This window comes from Emydura macquarii, unplaced genomic scaffold (genome assembly GCF_026122565.2).
Source record: "Emydura macquarii macquarii isolate MOO-44397 ecotype Brisbane River unplaced genomic scaffold, CSIRO-AGI_Emac_v2 contig_3506, whole genome shotgun sequence".
In the NCBI taxonomy this organism is placed as follows: Eukaryota; Metazoa; Chordata; order Testudines; family Chelidae; genus Emydura; species Emydura macquarii.
In genome coordinates, this window is record NW_027133643.1 from 3,793,620 (window position 1) to 3,813,050 (window position 19,431).

At 39.6% G+C, this 19,431-nt stretch overlaps 1 protein-coding gene across 1 annotated transcript in view; it reads right to left on the minus strand.

Moving 5' to 3' along the window:
• Window positions 1–19,431, minus strand: part of NRDC (nardilysin convertase) — a 44,609-nt gene that overhangs the window by 1,487 nt on the left and 23,691 nt on the right. Inside the window, exons 14-29 of the mRNA XM_067535453.1 lie at window positions 19,147–19,201; window positions 17,408–17,512; window positions 17,032–17,155; window positions 16,320–16,406; window positions 15,588–15,707; window positions 13,207–13,258; window positions 11,834–11,984; window positions 9,425–9,552; window positions 7,195–7,357; window positions 5,938–5,969; window positions 5,461–5,599; window positions 4,797–4,844; window positions 3,939–3,991; window positions 2,987–3,070; window positions 762–852; window positions 288–404 (exon numbers count right to left, since the gene is read on the minus strand). Coding sequence (XP_067391554.1) covers window positions 288–404; window positions 762–852; window positions 2,987–3,070; window positions 3,939–3,991; window positions 4,797–4,844; window positions 5,461–5,599; window positions 5,938–5,969; window positions 7,195–7,357; window positions 9,425–9,552; window positions 11,834–11,984; window positions 13,207–13,258; window positions 15,588–15,707; window positions 16,320–16,406; window positions 17,032–17,155; window positions 17,408–17,512; window positions 19,147–19,201 — 1,549 coding nt within the window. The remainder of the gene's footprint in view (window positions 1–287; window positions 405–761; window positions 853–2,986; window positions 3,071–3,938; window positions 3,992–4,796; window positions 4,845–5,460; window positions 5,600–5,937; window positions 5,970–7,194; window positions 7,358–9,424; window positions 9,553–11,833; window positions 11,985–13,206; window positions 13,259–15,587; window positions 15,708–16,319; window positions 16,407–17,031; window positions 17,156–17,407; window positions 17,513–19,146; window positions 19,202–19,431) is intronic.

Here is a 19,431-nt window from a genome sequence, read left to right on the forward strand (position 1 = left end):
CTTAAATGGAGTTTCTGTGAGTTTACACAACCTCTGGGAAAAAAGTGAGTTACAAGCTGTTTTAAGTGTCAACATTAATTTCTTTATGGAGTTCACTCCCAGCACAATACCTTCAAATCTTGTAAAACTCTGGGGCCCTCAAGGATTGGGGCCCATGGCTATTATGTACATGGAGCCTACCACAAACATACATTTGAAGGGGTGGTGTTTAGTGATTTAAAACACCTAGCAGGAAGAAGTTAAAACTGTTATTCAAGAAACTATTTATAATAATTAAAATGTACTACCTCACGGGCAAGCCTGTCAAACAGATACTGCTGAGTCACCACTTCATTCCAGTTCCTATCCACTTCTTCTCCAAGATGGGAATCTTCACATTCTTTAAGCTTTATTAGAGCTGTGACCTGCACAAAAACCCCCACTTACTATTTCTCTTAAAAGAGAGGATTCTACTTCAAAGCAAAATGTTGAACTTGTACTAAATTTAATGTGCCTCAACCTACATCTGGCATACAAACAGTCCTAGCATCCACTGTATGAGGTTGTAGGTGTGCTAAGGAAAGCTCCAGAAAACATTGAAAGCTCCATTATAGATTGGGGGAATGGGATGGTAAAAATTCACAAAAGGGAAAAATCTGTCCTGTGTTTAAATTCAAATGCCAGTGTGCATTGTGGCTATTAATGTATCTGAATATCTCCACTTTTTCCAAACAAACAGACTGTTCTGTTTAACAATTAGTTTGGTCACCTGTTCCCTTTACCTGTGTGCTGAATGCATCTTCAGTTAAATGCTTGATTTTTTCTTCAAAGAAAGAAAGAAAATCTTCTATCTTCTTGTCAACCAATTCAGAGCTGGAAAAAATAAGTGGTAGGGGGAAAAAAAAAAAAAAACAGCAATAAGTGGGGGAAGTCTGTAGTTTTAAATTTGGAAACTAACATCAACAGCACTGCATAGTCTGAGGAACTATACACTTAGGTCAAAGTATTTTCCCCCCTTTCAGTTAATAGAAAATATCCCCTTCCTTGCTGAGATGCATGTAATGTGAAGATGTTTCCATTTTGTTTCTTCCAGTCCTTGAGAAATAAGGTAAAGCTAGCCAGGAAAGAACTTGAAAGCATGCTACTGCTGTATCAAACGAGAATATTAAATGTCTGATTCAACATCAAGGCAGACACAGTACTACCAAAAATAGTCCTACACCCAATGGGGAGAGAGAAGCATATGAGATAAGAATGACAGCTGTTACCAGCTGCCGTGACTATTGAGATAGAATATTAATATGCAGCTCCTCTCATCCTGTTGGGCCAGCTCAACAGCCTGTAAAACAAGCCCTCAATGCTGGCAGTTTCTAAACATGGATGTATCCAGCTGCACTATACTAGGGCCACTCAAATTCAGTTGTCACTAGACAAAGAATCACACAAAAGGAAACAATCTTAAACCAAGAGTATCTTTTTTTAAGAGTTCCTTTTCAGAGCCAAACTGCTCCTTAAGAATAAGCTAATCAATGAAGGACTCCAGTATCTGAGACTAGATTTGTTTTGTTCAGTTAAAGCTACCTGTAGTTGTAAATTTGCTGCTGCCAGATCGATCTTTCTGGATCGACTGAACGGGTCTTCACTGACTGCTCAATCGATCAGGAAGTCGACGCTAGTAAACCACCCCCTCAACTAGTGTAGCACTGTGTCGACAGGAACACCGCAGAGTAGACAGCGTGCAGAAGGGAAGCAGAGCAGTCAACGTGAGTTACGCGAGCTACTCTGCGTAGTTTGCGTAACTCCCATCGACTGCCGCCAAATCTCCAGGTAAGTGTAGACCAGGGCCTAGGATAACTTGTTTCAACTGTTCTTTTTATTTCCTATTAATCTAAGATCTATTAAGTCCATCCACAGTCCATCTCCATTACTCTAGAATTGTTCCCTATCATACGTTCTCTGGTGTGTAGTTCATTTAAAACTAAACTACACAAAACAACAGCGGTTCCACCACTTTTCTTAGGATATTATTTCACAGCCAAATATATCTCATGCCCAGAATGATTTTCTCTATATTCAAGCTACATCTTTTCATGTCTTCTTCACATTCTATTTACTTTTTATTTCCTCTTGTATCACCATAAATAAATCCTCCTTTATAGCAGCATTTAAATTCTTCAAGAGCTTTTCTCCTATACATTAGTATCCATAAAAACAATGAGAGGATCAAAATAGAGAAATGTTTCTGTTACTCCTAGCAACAGCACTATCAAACCAGTCTTAGTATCAATCCCTTCATCCTCGTCTGACTTCTGATTTGGAGTGCTGCTTCGCTTTTTCCTGGCAAGGAGTTGTGACCTCTCCTCAGACATGGAGCTCACCAATTATCCATGCCACACCTTTATCGTCTCAATTCAGCAATACACATAAGCACATGCTTAAAGTTAAGTCCTACACTTAACTACTATCCTGAATCAGGATCTAGATCATCATCATATGTTTGGTGCTACATACGAAAGCTTCAGCTACAGGGCGGAGTGCTGTAATCCCACTTGCTAAGCCAGGTTTCTTGTATGGAACATTATACACCTAACTCCATTGGCTTCCACTTAGTTCTTGGTTGCATTGCAAAATAGTGTGTTATATAAAGCCCTATTTGCTGAATCAGACTTTTGGTCTAATTTCTGAATTTAGGAAAAAGCATCTATTCCATCTTAACAGTTGAGTCAATCAGGGATGCTCTCAGACAGCCCTTAGCTCTGAATATTGGGAAGCTAGTACACAGGTAGAGTGCTCAGCAGAGGAGGACCGCCTCATCTCTGGAATTTGCTTCCTCTGTTTGTGCTCTGTTAACCTTCCAGGAAACCTTGATAGTCCGCTTGGCCAGGTTGTAAGGAGCCACTGCTGAGATCTGCAGAGGTCAGCAATGAAGAACCACAAAATTCCAAGGGCCCCAAGATGGAATCATTAACATGCAGTCCAATCCCTCTTAAATTAGTAAGAGACTTACTTGTACTTTGTTGCTTGTGTTGCTACGGTAACAGAGAATCCAAGGATCCCAGATGTATTTCTACAAGTAGGGTACACGTGGTAGCTTAAACCAAAAGGAGAAAGTAAAGACATTTTACATATACCATCCATAGCTATTATTGTCAATTCCTTCACATCTCTTTGCTAAAACCTTATGTCTATCAACTCAAAAGATTCCCTCTGGAACAACAAATCAAATCTCTAGCATCAAGTGGTCTTGGCCTTTTCTTGTTCAGCAAATCCTTTTTTAGTTCACTTAAGATGCTTAGCAGACAGGCTTAGCTAAGTGAGTACTTGTGTTCTGAGAAATCCTGCAACCCACCTCTGTGAAATTGAAAGAACCCCCCTAGAACAATTACTGTATAGTCAGGGTTACTGAAATCTCTTAATTCACATGAAAGGGCTTAAACAGAGGGGGCTGCGCCTGCAGTTGTGACAGAAGTTAATTCCAGCTCAGCAGACCCCTCGTATAAATGCTATGGGGAAAGCTATAGAAGTGGCTACTTTGGAGGTGGGGAGGGGTGTTATTTTTGAGGAAGTCTAGCTCCACAGCCCAAGTCAGTACTGATCACTAAGCTAAAGGGAGAGTCTTCTCTTAGACAAATTACATTAACTACTGGTTATGGACTCTTACCTGGATGGCAAAACCTTGCTGACCCCAACTATTTTTTCTGCCAGTAACTTGACCAGTTTACAGCAGCTTTCCTGGGCATAACCTTGCCATTTTTTTAAGGCACCAAAGCAATGAAGTTAAAGATAGTATCAAAGAATGCTGCTTGGTTTGGTTGTGGTATGTTACACTGTACTTTGAAACACACTATGCTAGGAGTTAGCCACCATGGAGCATGGACTTTCCACAGTAACATAGTACACAGGACTCAAGTACGATAAAGAAGCTGAACAGAAGCAGTGCCCTAAGACAGTGAACTTACCCAAGGGTTTGCTTGGTTCGCAGGAAGTCAAAGCAAGGCTCTTCCATGTGCATCTGAAATACAGCATGGAGTTCAGTCAGAAGATATTCCTACTTACAGCAACAGCAGCTTTAGTTTAGGCTGGGTACAAAAGCATGAGCAAAGATAAAAAATGAGAAACAGTGGAAAGACACTTAAGGCCAGGTCTACACTATCAACTTAAATTAGTACAACTACATCACTTGGGTATGAAAAATGTATACCCCCGAGCAACATCTAACAATCTAACTCCCAGTGTAGACAGGACTGGCAACAGGAGTGCTTTTTCCCTTGTCACAGCTACTGGTTCTAGGGAAGGTGGATTAACTATGCCAACAGAAGCTCTCCCCCTAGCATAATAGCGTCTTCACTGAAACATTACAGCTGTGCTGCTGCAGTACCATATGTGAAGACAAGCCCTACGCCTCAACGGATTTTCCACCTGCCCCAGAAAGGAATCAGTGGGTGTGTGTTTTAAAACTATACTCTTGTAACTGTAGTACTAGAGATCCTGATCTTCAGCTACCTTAGTGTTTTACAGGAAGCAAGCTCATTTCATTCAGTTCCTGAGTGAAACAGCTCATTTGGGCTGTCCTGGTATCAGTTTACCACACACAGTGGTATCCCCAAAATCCAGAAAGCAAGTAAGTAAAAGGCTAATCAGAGCAGGCGACAGCCATGTATGTAACTCACCTTGTTTCATTTACATCTGTGGCATTTGTCTTGATACCAGCCATTGTTTTCAAGGCAAACAATGCCAGAGGCAGGACAGAAGTGCTGCTTCTGGGGGTGCATGTTAATAAGCACTCATGATTTGTTAGGAAAGGAGCAAAAACTTACCACAAGCAGCTCCATAAGGGTGTATTCTCTTAAACTCCTAGCCCCAGACTAAAAGAAAAAAAAACCCAAACATTAATTGAAACCAGTTTAGGAGTTTTCTCAAGGAAAGAAGAACTATGGTCCAAGTCACTAGAATGGCCTCTTTAAGAGAGAAGACCGTTCAGGATGGATTTCAGCATTAAGTATACAATGCAATTTGCAACAAAAAGAAATCAGACTTTCCAGCCTCCAATGTGCTCTCAAACCAACCCCGAGCGAAAGACAGGTCTGTTCACAGGACAGTGATCATTGTATAGGTGGAAGGACAATTTCAAGGTAATCAAATAACAGGGAGGCAGCAGAAGAAGGCACAATCTGGGGGAGAAAAAATGAGGGAGGAAGGCAATACTAAGCTGGAAGAGGATGGAACGTGTGCACAAGGTATAATAATAGATTTAGAACTCACACACAGTACAGACTAGAACTTCATTAAGAAGGTTTTAGTAACTTGGGCCTTTGCTCATGGGGATTCTGTTTATAGGATCACTAGAATTCAGGACATTCTAGAAAATAACGGTCAAAGAATTGTTATGCAGTCTAAATTAGGAGAGCCATCAGCATAACAAACAACAGCAGTAGCCACAAAGAAAATAAAGGAGTATACTAAAAATGTTTAATACACTACCTGATAATAGACTGTCACTTCAGAGTTGGCATCACCTTTGTTAAGAGCTTTCACCTTGCAGAGTAGGTGTGTGTTTGGCAGGTCTACCACCCGAAATTGAACAGGACATGGGTGCAGTAGGGGAAAAAACTGCAGCTTTCTAAAGAGTCCAAACAGCAAGAGTGTCAAATACTTACCTTCCCATTCCTTAAACCAAAACCAAGAACCAAATGTTCATACTCCAGATGCCTCAAATCAAATTAGCACCAATCCCCTCCCCCACCCACAAACTAAAACTTCTTACTTTAATTGCCATCAAATCTCAACACCAAAACCAGAAGATTCTCAGAAAATAGTGATAATGTAGTTATTACACTTTTTCAGAAAAAAGGAAATTCCAGCTGTTTTCAATATTCTTTCCCATCCCCACCAAAAATAATAAGTTAACCAAGGTTCATAGCTTTGTAAAAGGTGAAAAAGTCAAAGAGAAATACTCACTGAACAACATAATTTAGAAAATCCTTTGATTCCTAAGAGATAGAGCATAAAAAGTTTTACTTTGGAGAATGGCATTATCAGCCCTTTAGGTATCTATCTGCCCCAATATATACTACAGCCATCCAGAAAGGAACCAGCCAACACAGCCCAATCCTCTCCAGCCTTGCCTACATTATAGCATTTTGGCCAGAGCACCATTTTAACCCAGCACCAAGTCACTCCCTCCCCTACAATATGACCGTACAGCATGGTCTGTTACACTGTGCAAGGAAACAAATCTCCAATACAGTCTCTTCCTTGGGAGTTTGCAGCCTCTCAGCAAGGGCAATGTGGATGCCAGGAAAGAGGAAACTAACTGGAAGAAATGGCTTACAGAGGATCTGCTAACAGATGTTAGTGGCAATGGATATGCACAAAAGGGAGCACTAGGTAAGTGGGAATGCTAAGTAGGAGCAGGTTGGGCACCTGCTGAGAGGCAGTGCCAGCAAATGAGAGAAACAGCAGAGCTTATGGTAAGTGCTGCAGGATCTCACAGTGTTACTGCAGGGCATCCAGGGTCCCGAAATTTATTTAACTCAAACTACAGCATTCAGTACAAAATACATTGCAAATAAAGACTCCATAAAAACCCTGGTTAAACCTCAGCTTCCCCTACTATCTACCAGCCCATATGGCTACATTTATCATTACAAGAATGCGTACCCCCACCAATACAATGAATTTCCCAAAAGGTGTGACAAACCAAGGACAAACTAATGGGTACAAAGTGAAGACAGCAGGTTTGTTCCTCAGTGGCCACACATTTGTGACACTGCCTGGATAGGCCCGAATCCAAGTTTTAAAAAGCCTGCTAGACTAGGTCAGTCCTCAGGAAAAAGTCCTCATTGACATCAATAGCAGTTGTGAGAGAGTAACAATGGTGGTATTGGGCCCTAGAGACACAGGCATAACATCTTGCCACACAAGCTGTATCTGCACTGGCAGTTTTAGGGAACTCTTCCACAGCTGCACCAGCACTGAAGTGTTTAAATCACCATGTCATCTATACCTGGGGGTAAATATTACTGAGGGTGTTTAGACAATACAGGGATAAAAATCACTGGCCAATTCCATATTAGCTGTCCCATGGTGTTGAAGGAGTGCACCTATGTGCCAATGCAGACAAAGCCATAGGCTGGTGAAACAGGGTTTGGGCCGTATTTAATCACTTCCTAAATTAAAAAGAGTGTGTGCTCCAACTGTGGAGGATAGACTCACTCTGCTTGTGAAGTTTCCTTGTACAAGACCTTCTACGAAGAGCTGTGATTTGAAAGCCTTAACGAAGGATGAGAGAGACTCGATGGAAAGACCCTTCATTAATGTCTCATATTTATCTATCATAGACCATCTGCCATGCTCCAAAATTAAGAGACGCACATTTCTGTAACAACAAGAGAAAAATTATTTAATTCAGAACATGTTGTCCAACAGGCATTAAGAACCCTTAATTTCTTATACTCAAGGTCTGTAACAAGCATAATTTCAGCTAATCTTAACTAGAAATACCAAGTACTGATCAGTCTGCCCTAGGACTTCAGCCCTGCCTCAGCTCAAAAATACCTCATCCCTGTGGCCCAACTGCTTTGGGCTGTCCTTGGGGTAGATATAAAGGCTGTTTCCCACAATAACCTCTTTAAACTGCTTTTGTCAGGGTTTGTTGCAATGTGCAAACTACCCTTTCTTCCCTAGGTCACGGATATGTGTTTTTTTCCCACTGCAGGAGGTTTAACATATTACTGAAACAACTCTAAGTGGTTCACAACATGATCTACCAGAAGCAGGGCTGCATATGATAATATAGGCTATTTAAAAAAAGAGAAGTATGCTGTGTTGTAGTCATGTTGGTCCCAGGATATTAGAGAGACAAGGTGAGAGAAGTAATGTCTTTTACTGGACCAACTTATGTTGATGATAGAGAAGCTTTCAAGCTACACAGAGGTCTTCCTCAGCTCTGGGAAAGGCATACACAGTGTCACAGCTACATACAAGACCATACAGATAGTTACCATAAGTAGTTAGCATGTATTCTAAGACACCAGGCAAGATAAAGTGGCCCATTAACACCCCAGTAGTCATAGGACCAAAAAGGGGGGTTAGTGGGTTACAGACAAAAGAATTACTGGGCAAATGCACCACGAAACCAATGATATACCTGAGATACAGTGATAATATTTTCATCCTCTGCACAGAGGACAAAATCCCTCAGATTTCTATCACAAAACTTCAAGAATCACCTCCGTCCATTAAACTCTCTCGAAGTGTCAAAATGCTCTCAAAATACAAGTGTCACAGCACACTATTACTGAAAAATTGCTTACTTCCTCATTTTTACCATATAATTATAAAATAAATCGCAACCCCCCAGGTTGAGAAACATTGATATAGTATATAGAGAAGTATAAACCACTCATTGTCTGTATGAAATTTAGTTTGTACTGAATTAGCTAATGCTTTTCATGTAGTCTGTTGTAAAACTAGAAAATATCTAAATGAGATGGCATACCCCCTGGAAGACCTCTGCATACTCCTGGGGTGTGCACAGCCCTGATTGAGAACCAATGCCTTAGAATATGTGCCAACTACTTATGCTATACTTATCTCTTAGGCCTTGTATTTAGCTGTGACCCTCTGGGTATGTCTACACAGCAACTAGATACTCAGGGCTGGCCTATGCTTCAACCTGGGCTTGCGGGGTTCAGACTGCCAGGCTGTTTCATTGCTGTGTAGACTTCCGGGTTTGGACTTTAAGCCTGTGATAGTTATTTTACACAATAATGTTAGCTGTATGAAAACTCAATTAAGAAACATCTTCACTTATTAAAGAGCGTCCAATGTGATGGGGATGGCACACCCTGCAATGAATCAGGACAAGACAGTTGTTATAGGGTCCTGCCAAAAAGGGCTGAAGCCAGCACTGCCCCACCTTGCATGTCAGCAATATCAAGCCTGGAATAAATCCCCCTCACCATTGAAATAGATTTGCAACTTCCTTTAATATTAGTATGTAAAATTAGCTCTGACTTGACTAATTCTACTGGTCTCAAATCACATCTCTCCTTCTCCACTCACTCAAGCCATCCTCTCTTGTTTATTAGATGGCATGACAGGAATTTAATACTGATTTCTGTTGGTTTGTAATTTGCTCACTACACACTCTTGTATGAATGAAAAAAATACCTGTCATCTAATCAACTGCACCTGCACTCATCATAAAGCAGAATGTTACCATTTAAATTCTGTGCTCTAGTCTTGAAGACACCAAGATTCATTTCATTCACTGACCATGCAGAATACTGCATAATTATTTATCCTTGTAACAGGGAACTCCTGCAGCTGCTATAACGTTTTATCATGACAATATAATTAAAGCAGAGAAGACTCCACTCTACCTGTACCTCCACCTAACCCAGTGAAAGCTCATCCATTTAACTTCCACACAGATACTCACTTGGCCAGGGTTTCTGGTTTGATGAGGATATTAAAATAGGTCTTTTTTAGCTGCTCTGTTATCATCTCAAAAACTGCTGGAGTAAAACTGAAGTCAGACAAGTGGTCAATGATGAGCTGAAACAGCAGCTGGAAAGAAAATAAATTATTATTTTCTGAACTGTTTTTTCCATATAGGAGAACATTATCTGCTGAAGAGGACAAATGTGAATTCTAGACCATTTTTTCTGCAATAGAAATTCAAACCTTCTCTATTTTTTGGGTAACTAGAGAATTAGTAGGGTGACATCACAAAAAACCAGAGCAAGTCAGAAGGGAAGAAGTATTGAGTCAGAATGTTTAAATCTCCAGAATCGATTCTGATTATCAGGCATTTTAAACAGTTGGAAAACGCTCTCCTTGTGAAACATTCAACAATACAACCCCTTCAATGGAAGGCTACAAAAAGCCCCATTCCAGTTCTCTGATCCCCCAGAAAGACAAAGGACAAGACTCAGTATTCCTGATATTTCTGAAGTAAAGGACAAGACAAACAAATCTTGTGTACGCATGCACATGGGGGGTGGGTTGCACAAGTCCATTACCCTCCTTTGCAGGTCACCTTTAATAAGGCAGCAGAACATTTGGTATCTCCTCAATGTGAAAAGAGAATGTGTTTTTAAAATGTTGTTTATTAATGGAAGTTGAGAATGTGTACAAAGTTGTAGGAGACAGCACTGATCAGAGCCTCGATTCTCTCCACACCCATGATTTCCCTCTCCCTCATGTTGAGGATTTTGCTGTGTATATTTCAAAAGATACATTTGAGCCCTATATATATTATAACTAATCAAGTCAAAGGACCCAGTTACAATCTGAACTGTCCAAGGCTTTCATCTTGTTAAGTCTGGTTAACCCTACAAGTTTTAATAGTGGTGTACCCACATCCCCTGACCCAAGTAACAGTTGTAAGTGCAGAAAAGCCCTTACTCTCTCATCAAAACTATCCCATCAGCAATAGATAGCAACGGCATTTGAGGTTGCCATGTCCTGAGTAGGCCAGAGGAGGGCAGGAGACTGAAGGGTTCTTTGGGGCAAGAATTTGTTAACTTCTAATAAAATCTTAGATCCCAACTGAGCATGCCCAGAAGTTTTTTACTTGCTTAGTTTTACCTTAATTCCACCTCCTGCTGCAAATTTAGCTGGAAGACTGTTCTCGTAGACCATGAGCCAGTAGGCATGCAAGTGTGTTTTGTTCAACTATTTCTGGCTTACAGATAAGCAAAAATGTAAATAATAATTTAAATCGGAAAAAAGAAAAAAGTGTTTTCCACACTGTCCTATACCTAATCCCACCTCCTCCAAAATACAAAAAAAAAACAAATTTCCCTCACTTTAAATAAATTCACAAAGCACAGAAAGCTGCTGCCCAGAAGCAGAGGTTTTGAAAACTGTTAAAAGCACATGAAAACTGAGTTTTATAGTGGAAGTCTGAGAGTAACCCCCTTATCTACTGCTAGGCAAAGTGTATATTGAAAAGGAATGTTCAAAAGTTTATTCAGCAATACCTGCCCCTGCCTCAATATCTTCACAGCTGTGAACAGTGCTGGTGTTTCTCAGTAAAAACATTCCAACAACAAGATTACTATATTAGAAGATAATCTGAGACACAGGAAATACAATTGAACATGTGAGATGAGGAAGAGAGCAGGAAACCTTCCTTACTAAAAATTGTCATTTAGAGTGGAGTGAGAGGAGGAAAGACAAAGCATTAACACAGATAGTATCTGGGTTTAGGTTACTGTATTGCAGCCCATCACCATAACGTGAGTGCCTACTACACAAAATACACCAACAATACCAAAGTCCCTACTGAACTTCACGTCTCGATGCTCTTCTCCTTTTATCAAAAGCTTTGTGAGAGAGAAAGAGAGAGAGCGCGCGCGCGCGCATTTTATGGGGGTTTCTTCGTTCTGGGAGGAGGGATAAGAGGGTGAGTTGATGTGGAGAAAATTTCTTCCTCCATAATTAAAATGACAATCAAATAGGTATGCATTTTGCAGTTTCCCCTGAAGGTGGCCAGACTAAATTCACCTAATCTCCTCTGGAACACTGTTCCAAACCCAGATTCCCTTCAACGTCTCCTGCACTTCATGCAGGGTGCGATTCCCCCTTGTACTCCCCACCAATATCAATCACTGTCACTCTGCCTTCCTGTTGATCTCGAAATTTATTCTCTCTCTCTGCTCTTGCAGGTTTATGAGCTTCTCCGCAGGAAGACTGATTTTTACTGTATACAAAACCATTAATGGGTTGCAAGATCACTAACAGACACCAATATTTAAGGACAGAGCTGTGAATAGTTTAGAAAATAATGCCCAGCAAATGGCTAGTTGACCCACAGTAGAGAAAACACACTGCTAGTACTTACTGGTAGTTTATGATTGAATCCTTTCACTCGAATGATCAAACCATGCTCTCCAGCTAGCAGCTTATATTCTAATTGAGCAACATCAGCTTCGTATGCCGGTTCAGCAAGGTTGTGGGTGAGGATGTTTACAAAGGTATCAAAAAGCACCACACTGTATGGAGAAAGGGGCAAAAGTGGGAACAAAAAAGGAAGTGAAAAACAAAAACAACCATAAAGTCAAGGGGTCTGAGGGTATACACAGAGGCGTCCTAGAGAATTATTTCACTAGATAGCTAAAGACATTTAAGACTTAAATAATAAAACCCAATTTAAAAAACAGATTTGTATTCTGCAAGGAATTTACTCCTGGATAATGTAGAAGTCTAGAAACACAGAGCTGTGAATTTCTCTTTATTCAAAAAACATAGGGCTACCTAGAAATCATTTTGCATTAACTAAAATATTTTTTCATCAGATGACAAAAGAAAAGCTATTCATTTTACAGGGCATACCAATAAAGTACACAGGCAACCCTTTCCTCTAGGATATGTGGTGTAAATTCCAACTGGAGTAAAGAATGTGTATTTCAAGCAAAGTCAGCTCACAGTGACGTGCGTATGTTGAATATGGGAGTGTTAATATAGAAAATGTGTTAAAGGAATATGAGAGACAGCTTTATTTGAAGTGGAAGTTGTTATGATTAGGATTTAATAGGTATAGAAAGATCTTATTAATTTAAGGAAGAATCCTTTTAAGGCAGTTAAAAATTCTGAGTGCCACAGAGGATTAGAACCAAGTGCTTTTGGTTAAAAATTCAGACCAAAATTTTCCCTATGTAAAGCCTGCAGAAAAATAGTTTTAAAAAGACATATTAAAACCACTCCTCCCTTGCAGCTCCTTAACCGTCTTATGATAAAGTCACTACAGCATTTGTTACAAGTCTCACCTCAGGATTAGTAGGGGTGCCATGTGTGCTCACATATTATGGCTGCTCCAACTGGTACTCTCAATCTCTTCCCCTTCTTTTTTGTTCCTACACACTTTCCCCCAACTTGTTGGATGTGGTGTCCACTACTCTTTTCAGCACAAAGCCTTTGCATAAGCATTCTGATCTAGCAGCCGCACTGCTACTATCATGTCACTTGCATTTTCCATCAGCTTCACCATAGGAAAGCTGTACCAAAAGTCTCTCTCACACTTCCCTTGTCCAACACAAACACTTCTCCCACCCCACAAACCAACCACTCCCCCAAAACTACTGAACTGTAAAGAACATGAAAGAGGGAACCCAATTGTTGCGTTCTATCTTCAAGTTAATTGGGTTTTTTTGTTTTTAATCCTGCATAGAAATTTTAACTGCTCTGCAAGATAAGTGTGAGAAAAGTAATTCTTACTTCTCTGCAGACTGCTGTATCAGTGGAGATATCAGATGGAAACGTATATAAGCTGGAAAAAAAACAAAAACCCACAAATGAGCAACTGCAGAAACATATGCATTAAATATTCAACTACTTTTTCCTCCACATCATTCACTGTTTCCTGTCAGTTATTTTATTTGAACTCCATGAAAATGTTTGTTCAGCTGAGACAACATATTTTTATCTGTATTAAATCACCAGAGTAGTTCCCTTCTTTCCCTACTTATCCAATATTTTGAAGTGAAGGTTTAAAGAGAAACAGCTGAATTTTGGAAAAAAACACTGATTTATACTATGGGAGCTGTAAAAAGGCATATTTTGTTTGAAGACAATCAGTAGTCCCCAGACCTTTTACCCTGCGCCTGCCCTTATCCCTGTCCGCGCCCCCCACTGGGACTAGCGGTGCTTTGTCTGGGGCCGAGCCAGGGGTCAGAGTCAAGGCAGGAGCAGGGTCAGAGACCGCAGTCAGGCCCGGGGCAGAATGAAGCTCAGTGGCACTCCTTTCCTCTCTCATTCAATCATACATAAAATGTAGATAAATATCATCTACATTTTACACATGGCGAAAGAGACCCTGCTTCATGAGACTGTTGTGAGTGGAACCCATTAAAGCTTTGAGATTGTTGAATGGTTAGTGCTATAGAAATGTAGATTGTTGTTAATATACCTCTAATACAGTGAGAACCATGAAAACAAATATTATTTACTACTCAGTGGCACTAAAGCTCATATATAGACTTGGAAGGATTAGATTTTTATCAGTAAATATCAATTTCACTCTACACACAAACAGTAAAAAAAAATATTTTCATAGATGATTGAAATTTACTGATAGGTAAAGTAACAAAAATGCGGCCTAAGAACTTATTAGAGTTTGATTTAAAGGATATTAATCTATATATTTTGATGTGACAGACAATTGGTATTTTAATGCTTATAAAGCTTTATCTTTCTGAATCTCATTGACTACTGTCATTAAATAATTCTCTCCTCTTCCCTATGATGATAATTGTCCTCCTTTCAGACAACCACTTAATTTCCTGCAACAGTGAACATTTAAATTGATAAAAATAGAAAAAATGCTTAAAAATAAACATTGACATAATTTATCAATAAAAAATAAATAAAAATCAAATTATGCCAAACCCACTGTTGTAGTTATAATCTGATAGTTATTGCCCATTTTAAGTACAGGGAAATACTGTAATATCTCCATTACCACTATTTAATAACTGCTTGACAAATGTTGACTTTTTTTGAAGGTGTAACTGGTGGCAGAATTTTGCAGATAGAGTATCTTATTTGTGACAGTGCATGAGAAGGAAGGAATCCACCTTGAGTTTGCGGGCTTGGTGGTTAGAAGAACCTTGTTTTTCCCTTTAAACTGAGAAAATGTGATCTGGAATCATTGAAACCCAATAAATGGGGTTTAATGGTCTGGTATTCCAGTTAGTAAAAACTGCTGTGCCAGATAGCTCTCTCTAGACAGGATGTGCATGAAATTGTCTCTTTTCAGTTTTGAAAGATGTTGAATCCCTGCCTTTGGGACATAAAACCCTGAAAGATGAACACATTTCTTGAAAGTAGTGCAGAGCAGAGATTAATGAAACAAAGAGAAAACATGCAATGTTATAATACACCAGTGATAGACAGGGAGAAAATTTCCAGCACATGAACAGAAACTAAGGGGCTAAAGAGACCTCTTGATGCTTGCAATTCACACTTGAATCATTTACCTAAATTGTAAACTCTTGGGCTGAAACTGTGTTTTTGGGGTGTGAACACACGTACATGTAATACCTTACAAAATGGAATCCAGTCCCTCTAATTAGGGCCTACCTAGGGACTACCACAATTATTATGCCAAATGCAAGCAAGTGGCATCCAGATTTTATGAACAATCACTTCAAGCAGGCTTATAAACTATTGTCATGCAAATCCAATGAAACAACAGTCCAAATAAGAAATGGATGTCCTCAAGACTTCACATTCTAAAACCCAGACAGCAACACCAACTGAAACTAGGAGTGGCAGGGAAAATGGAACAGAAGCAAGATTTTTGACCAACTAACTGGGGAAAAAAAGGACTACGTAGTGAAGGAACAAAACTCTCTAGCCAAAAATCTGAACACCAAGCTCCAACCCAAAGCCACATAAACAAGGAGTTAAACACAAAATGGGGTTTATAAGTGCAATGGCAACTGGAGTAATGCTCAGTGCTGTTTGGAAAGCAGATGAAAATGAAGCTACAAGTCCTAATCCTAAATAAATTTCTAGAACTATTTTAGATGCCTACTATGCATAGGAAAAGCTTTGCTTTGCACATTCTGTGTAATATACCAGTTAATAGGCATTACCTTTGGGAATTTTGAATTTATCATCCTTCCTGTACCACAGACAGCCTTGTTGTGTGCTTAGTATTTTGATTGGATATTCCGACTCCGAGCAATCAGGTGCCTTCAGAGCAAAGTCAGTGGCTAATGCAGAAACAGAATATGTGGGTTACTGTATCTCAGTTCCACAGCCATTAACATAAAGGTGCAGGTTTCAAAACTGTAAGCAAGCTGCTTTCCTCTCTCATGTCACTATAGTATACACAGCCCTTTGGTGAGGTATGGATGGGTCACTACACTGTAAAGAGAGCAGGCAATTTATATCCTGTTCATAGATAAGTTCTTTATTCTTTTTGCTTCTATATCCATATGCTATTTAAGAGTCTGTTTTTTCCCCACAGAAGAGCAGGGAATAACCGAACATTGTTTTCTCAAAAATCCAGGTTCCATTGTCTATAGCTGTATGCAAGTGATCCCCGGGTGCACCATGGCTACTTGGTTACCGGGTCCTTGTACTAAGAGTATCTTAAAGAGATATTTCCAGGTCAACTTTGACCAAAAATTTAAATTTATAAATTCAGAAACTAATGTTTCCATATTTTCTATCTATCTCTTCCAGTAGAAACAGTTTATTTAAAAACGAAACATTCATAAAACAAGAAAACAAAGACCATACCCTAGGACAACCCCTAACCGCACAGATAATGTCTTTGAGAAGGGTGATAGAGTCCAACCAGACACTAGCGACTCACTCACCTATATATTTATTTTCTTCGGGTAGGTGCAAATCCTCATTTAAGTGAAAGTCACTGGCCCATAAATCACTCCAGTATTTGTCAATTTCTGTGAACAACATGAAATTAGTCTATGAACAGCAAGTAAGTTTAGTGGGGAAGAGCCTAGTGCATCACTTCCTAGCTGCTGATCCTTGGAATAATTATTTCCTTTCGATGTTTCTGTCTCCATACCTCTTTGCAAAAAGACTGGATTTCCTTTCCTGATACCATTTGGCTCGCTTTCCCCTTCTCTTAAGCCCCTGCTCAAAACTCACTTCAAGCAAGCTTTTAAACAACAGGCATGCTTAAAACTCAAGGCTGTGTGCATTAGCATCCCATGTGACCACAAGGTGTTGCCTTAACCTTCATTATCAGTGTGTTCATCTCTATCCAGTAATTACTTGGGGAATGGGAAGCCTTGCCATGACACTCCCCCTCCCAAAAAAAGATCCTGTAACAAAAGAACCTGCCTGTCAGGCCTGGAGAGGCAGACTCAGCCAATGCTAGACAGAGAAGAGTGACTACAGAATAGGACAAGGCACCCACGCCTCTACAGACTAATAATAAGGCCAGGATCGCAGGTGAAAATTCATCCCCTCACTCCTGTGTACTTGCAAGTTGCATTACCACCTGTTTAATAGCCCTTATGAGCACTTTAAATTACCTGAGACCACTTCAAAGGGTCATTTTACCTTCCTCACTGTACTGTGTCCCAAACCATCTCTCCTTCAGGTGACATTTTCCTTCATTAGCAGCAGACAGCAGAACAAGATTGGCTCTCTGAGGGCAAAGCTGGTTAAGGGCATCAGCAATGACCTACACAGATAAACCAGTATCTCAGTTCAAATGCAACTTTAGCTATGTCTGCCCAGCTGTAAAACTTAAAATTACTCTGAAAATTCAGAAGACAAAAGATTACAGATCTACTCCTAAACCAAGGGATTTGCTTTCTGAAATGAAAAAACTTTAGAAGTGATCCAAGTAACCTAGAAAACCCATTCCAATGTCTGAATTTCCCAAACTTCTACATCTCAAAACATACATGTTCAGAGCTACCGTGCTACTTACGTCAGGTTTGTATTCAAATAGAAGCTGGTCTCCTGTCAAAAAGTCCTCTTTCTCAAACAACTGCATATTTTCACAAAGGCTTTCCACATAATCGACTGGATCAGTCTGTAAACAAGTAAAATGGTGTTTCACACATCAGACAACTGAAGCGTTAACTTTTTCGCTAAGCAGAGTTTGTAGGATGCTGCACTTGTTGAGTTTTAGTTTTGGTTATTGAGCCTAAATGCAATTCATAAACAAATCCTTACTCACCGTGCTCAAACACACCCACTTCTCCCTAGCCCTGCAACATTAGAGGGCCCATCCATAAAAAGAAACATTAAAAACTACATGTCTTTCTCCCTATCCTGTGACCAACTGCAGAGAACTTAGATCTCATAATACTTTTACAAAAGTAAAAAGAATAACTGTATTATCTTGGCTAAATTTATGGGTCTGAGTACACAAGGAAAAAAAGGCATTGCAATATGCCACTGATTGTAACATGTGAATGCAAGGCATATATAAACACTAACTGTCCCTGGCTTTTTTACAAGTGCCTGTTGTATCACTTCATAACCACACCTGGGACAAGGTTTTTATCATGTGACTGATGCAATGAAGTCTACAACAAATTTCTCTCCAGTCCGGAGAGGAAATCAGAAACTGTAATTTCAGCTGTGCTAGTTCAGCCATTTAGCACAACTCCAATCCACAATTCAGAATCGCCTTACTTTCTGGAGTTACCCACTGCACATTTGTTATCTTTGTTATTCTTCTCTCCTGCTTCTTGTGTGTATCTTAAAGTAAGCACAGTTGGACTTCAACAACAGCTACAAACCATCTAAACTAACATTTTCTCTTTTCCTCAAAAGAGACAGTTAATACCATCCAAAATACTATCAAACAGGCATCTTCCTTTAGCTAGAACCTTTTACAGGGGAAAGAGTATAAGGGATACTGTTACAATGAAAGCCTTAATACTTTCCATTTCAAATGCTTTGAAGTGTTTTTCCTTCTTTTCCTGTATCTTTCATAAAAGGTTTAAAAGCTTTTGTTACAATGGGAGTAAGCTAGTGATAACTTGACACAAAACCAAAGACTGCACTTAACTATTTAATGCTATACTAGTGAACAAGGATTTCATTAACATCTTATCCCTTGCAGGCCCAACTCACCCTCCATCCCTTAACAACAACACAACACCACTGCTTTCTGTAAGTGCCCCAAAGTGCCGCAGTGCCAGGAGCTGTTTCCCACAAATTAGATATGCAGCCACACCTGGGGGAGAAGAGAGAGAGTGTGTGGGGGGGAGGAGGAGGGGGGGAAACAACCGCATTCATAGCATCTTACAGGTAAATAAGACATGGTTTCTTTGGCAAGGATTTTACAATCTAAACCGGAAGATACAGAGAAACGGACCATAACAAATAAGGAAAAGAATATCAAAACATGAAGAAATGAAAGACGGCTATTGGAAGAGCACCATATGCAAAAAATTCAAGTTGTGTTTGGTTTTGTTAAAGGACAACTTCACAAGTCAAAGTCTAATATTTCTCTAGCTACAATATGAATTCTTTATGTTTAAGATATTCTTGTTCTGCCCCATCTCCTCATCTATATTTTAAAAGTATTGAGAGATCAGAATTTTGCAAATCCTCTGATAGACAAGCTACACAATGAAAACTTCAACAGCAATTTAAAAATTACAAGCTTCTCTTCCTACCAACAGAAAACAACTGACGAAGATTAACTAGTACCTGCTCTTGGTAATGAAATTCATTAGCTTCAATCTTCTGGATCTCTTCCCAAATTCTGTAGGAGGAAAAAAGTTTCCCCATTACCTTGCAACATTTATCACCAAGATATTAATGAAACATCATTTTTAGGCAAGATGAATTTCCACTCTAAGTCAGTTTCCCTGCAATAATAATACTTCATATATCTATGAGACCTAGAAAACTGGTGAGAAGTGTACTCGAAATACACATACAACTCCTTTAGTCTGGGAATCTCAAAGCACTTTACCATTTTCAGTTGGCCCT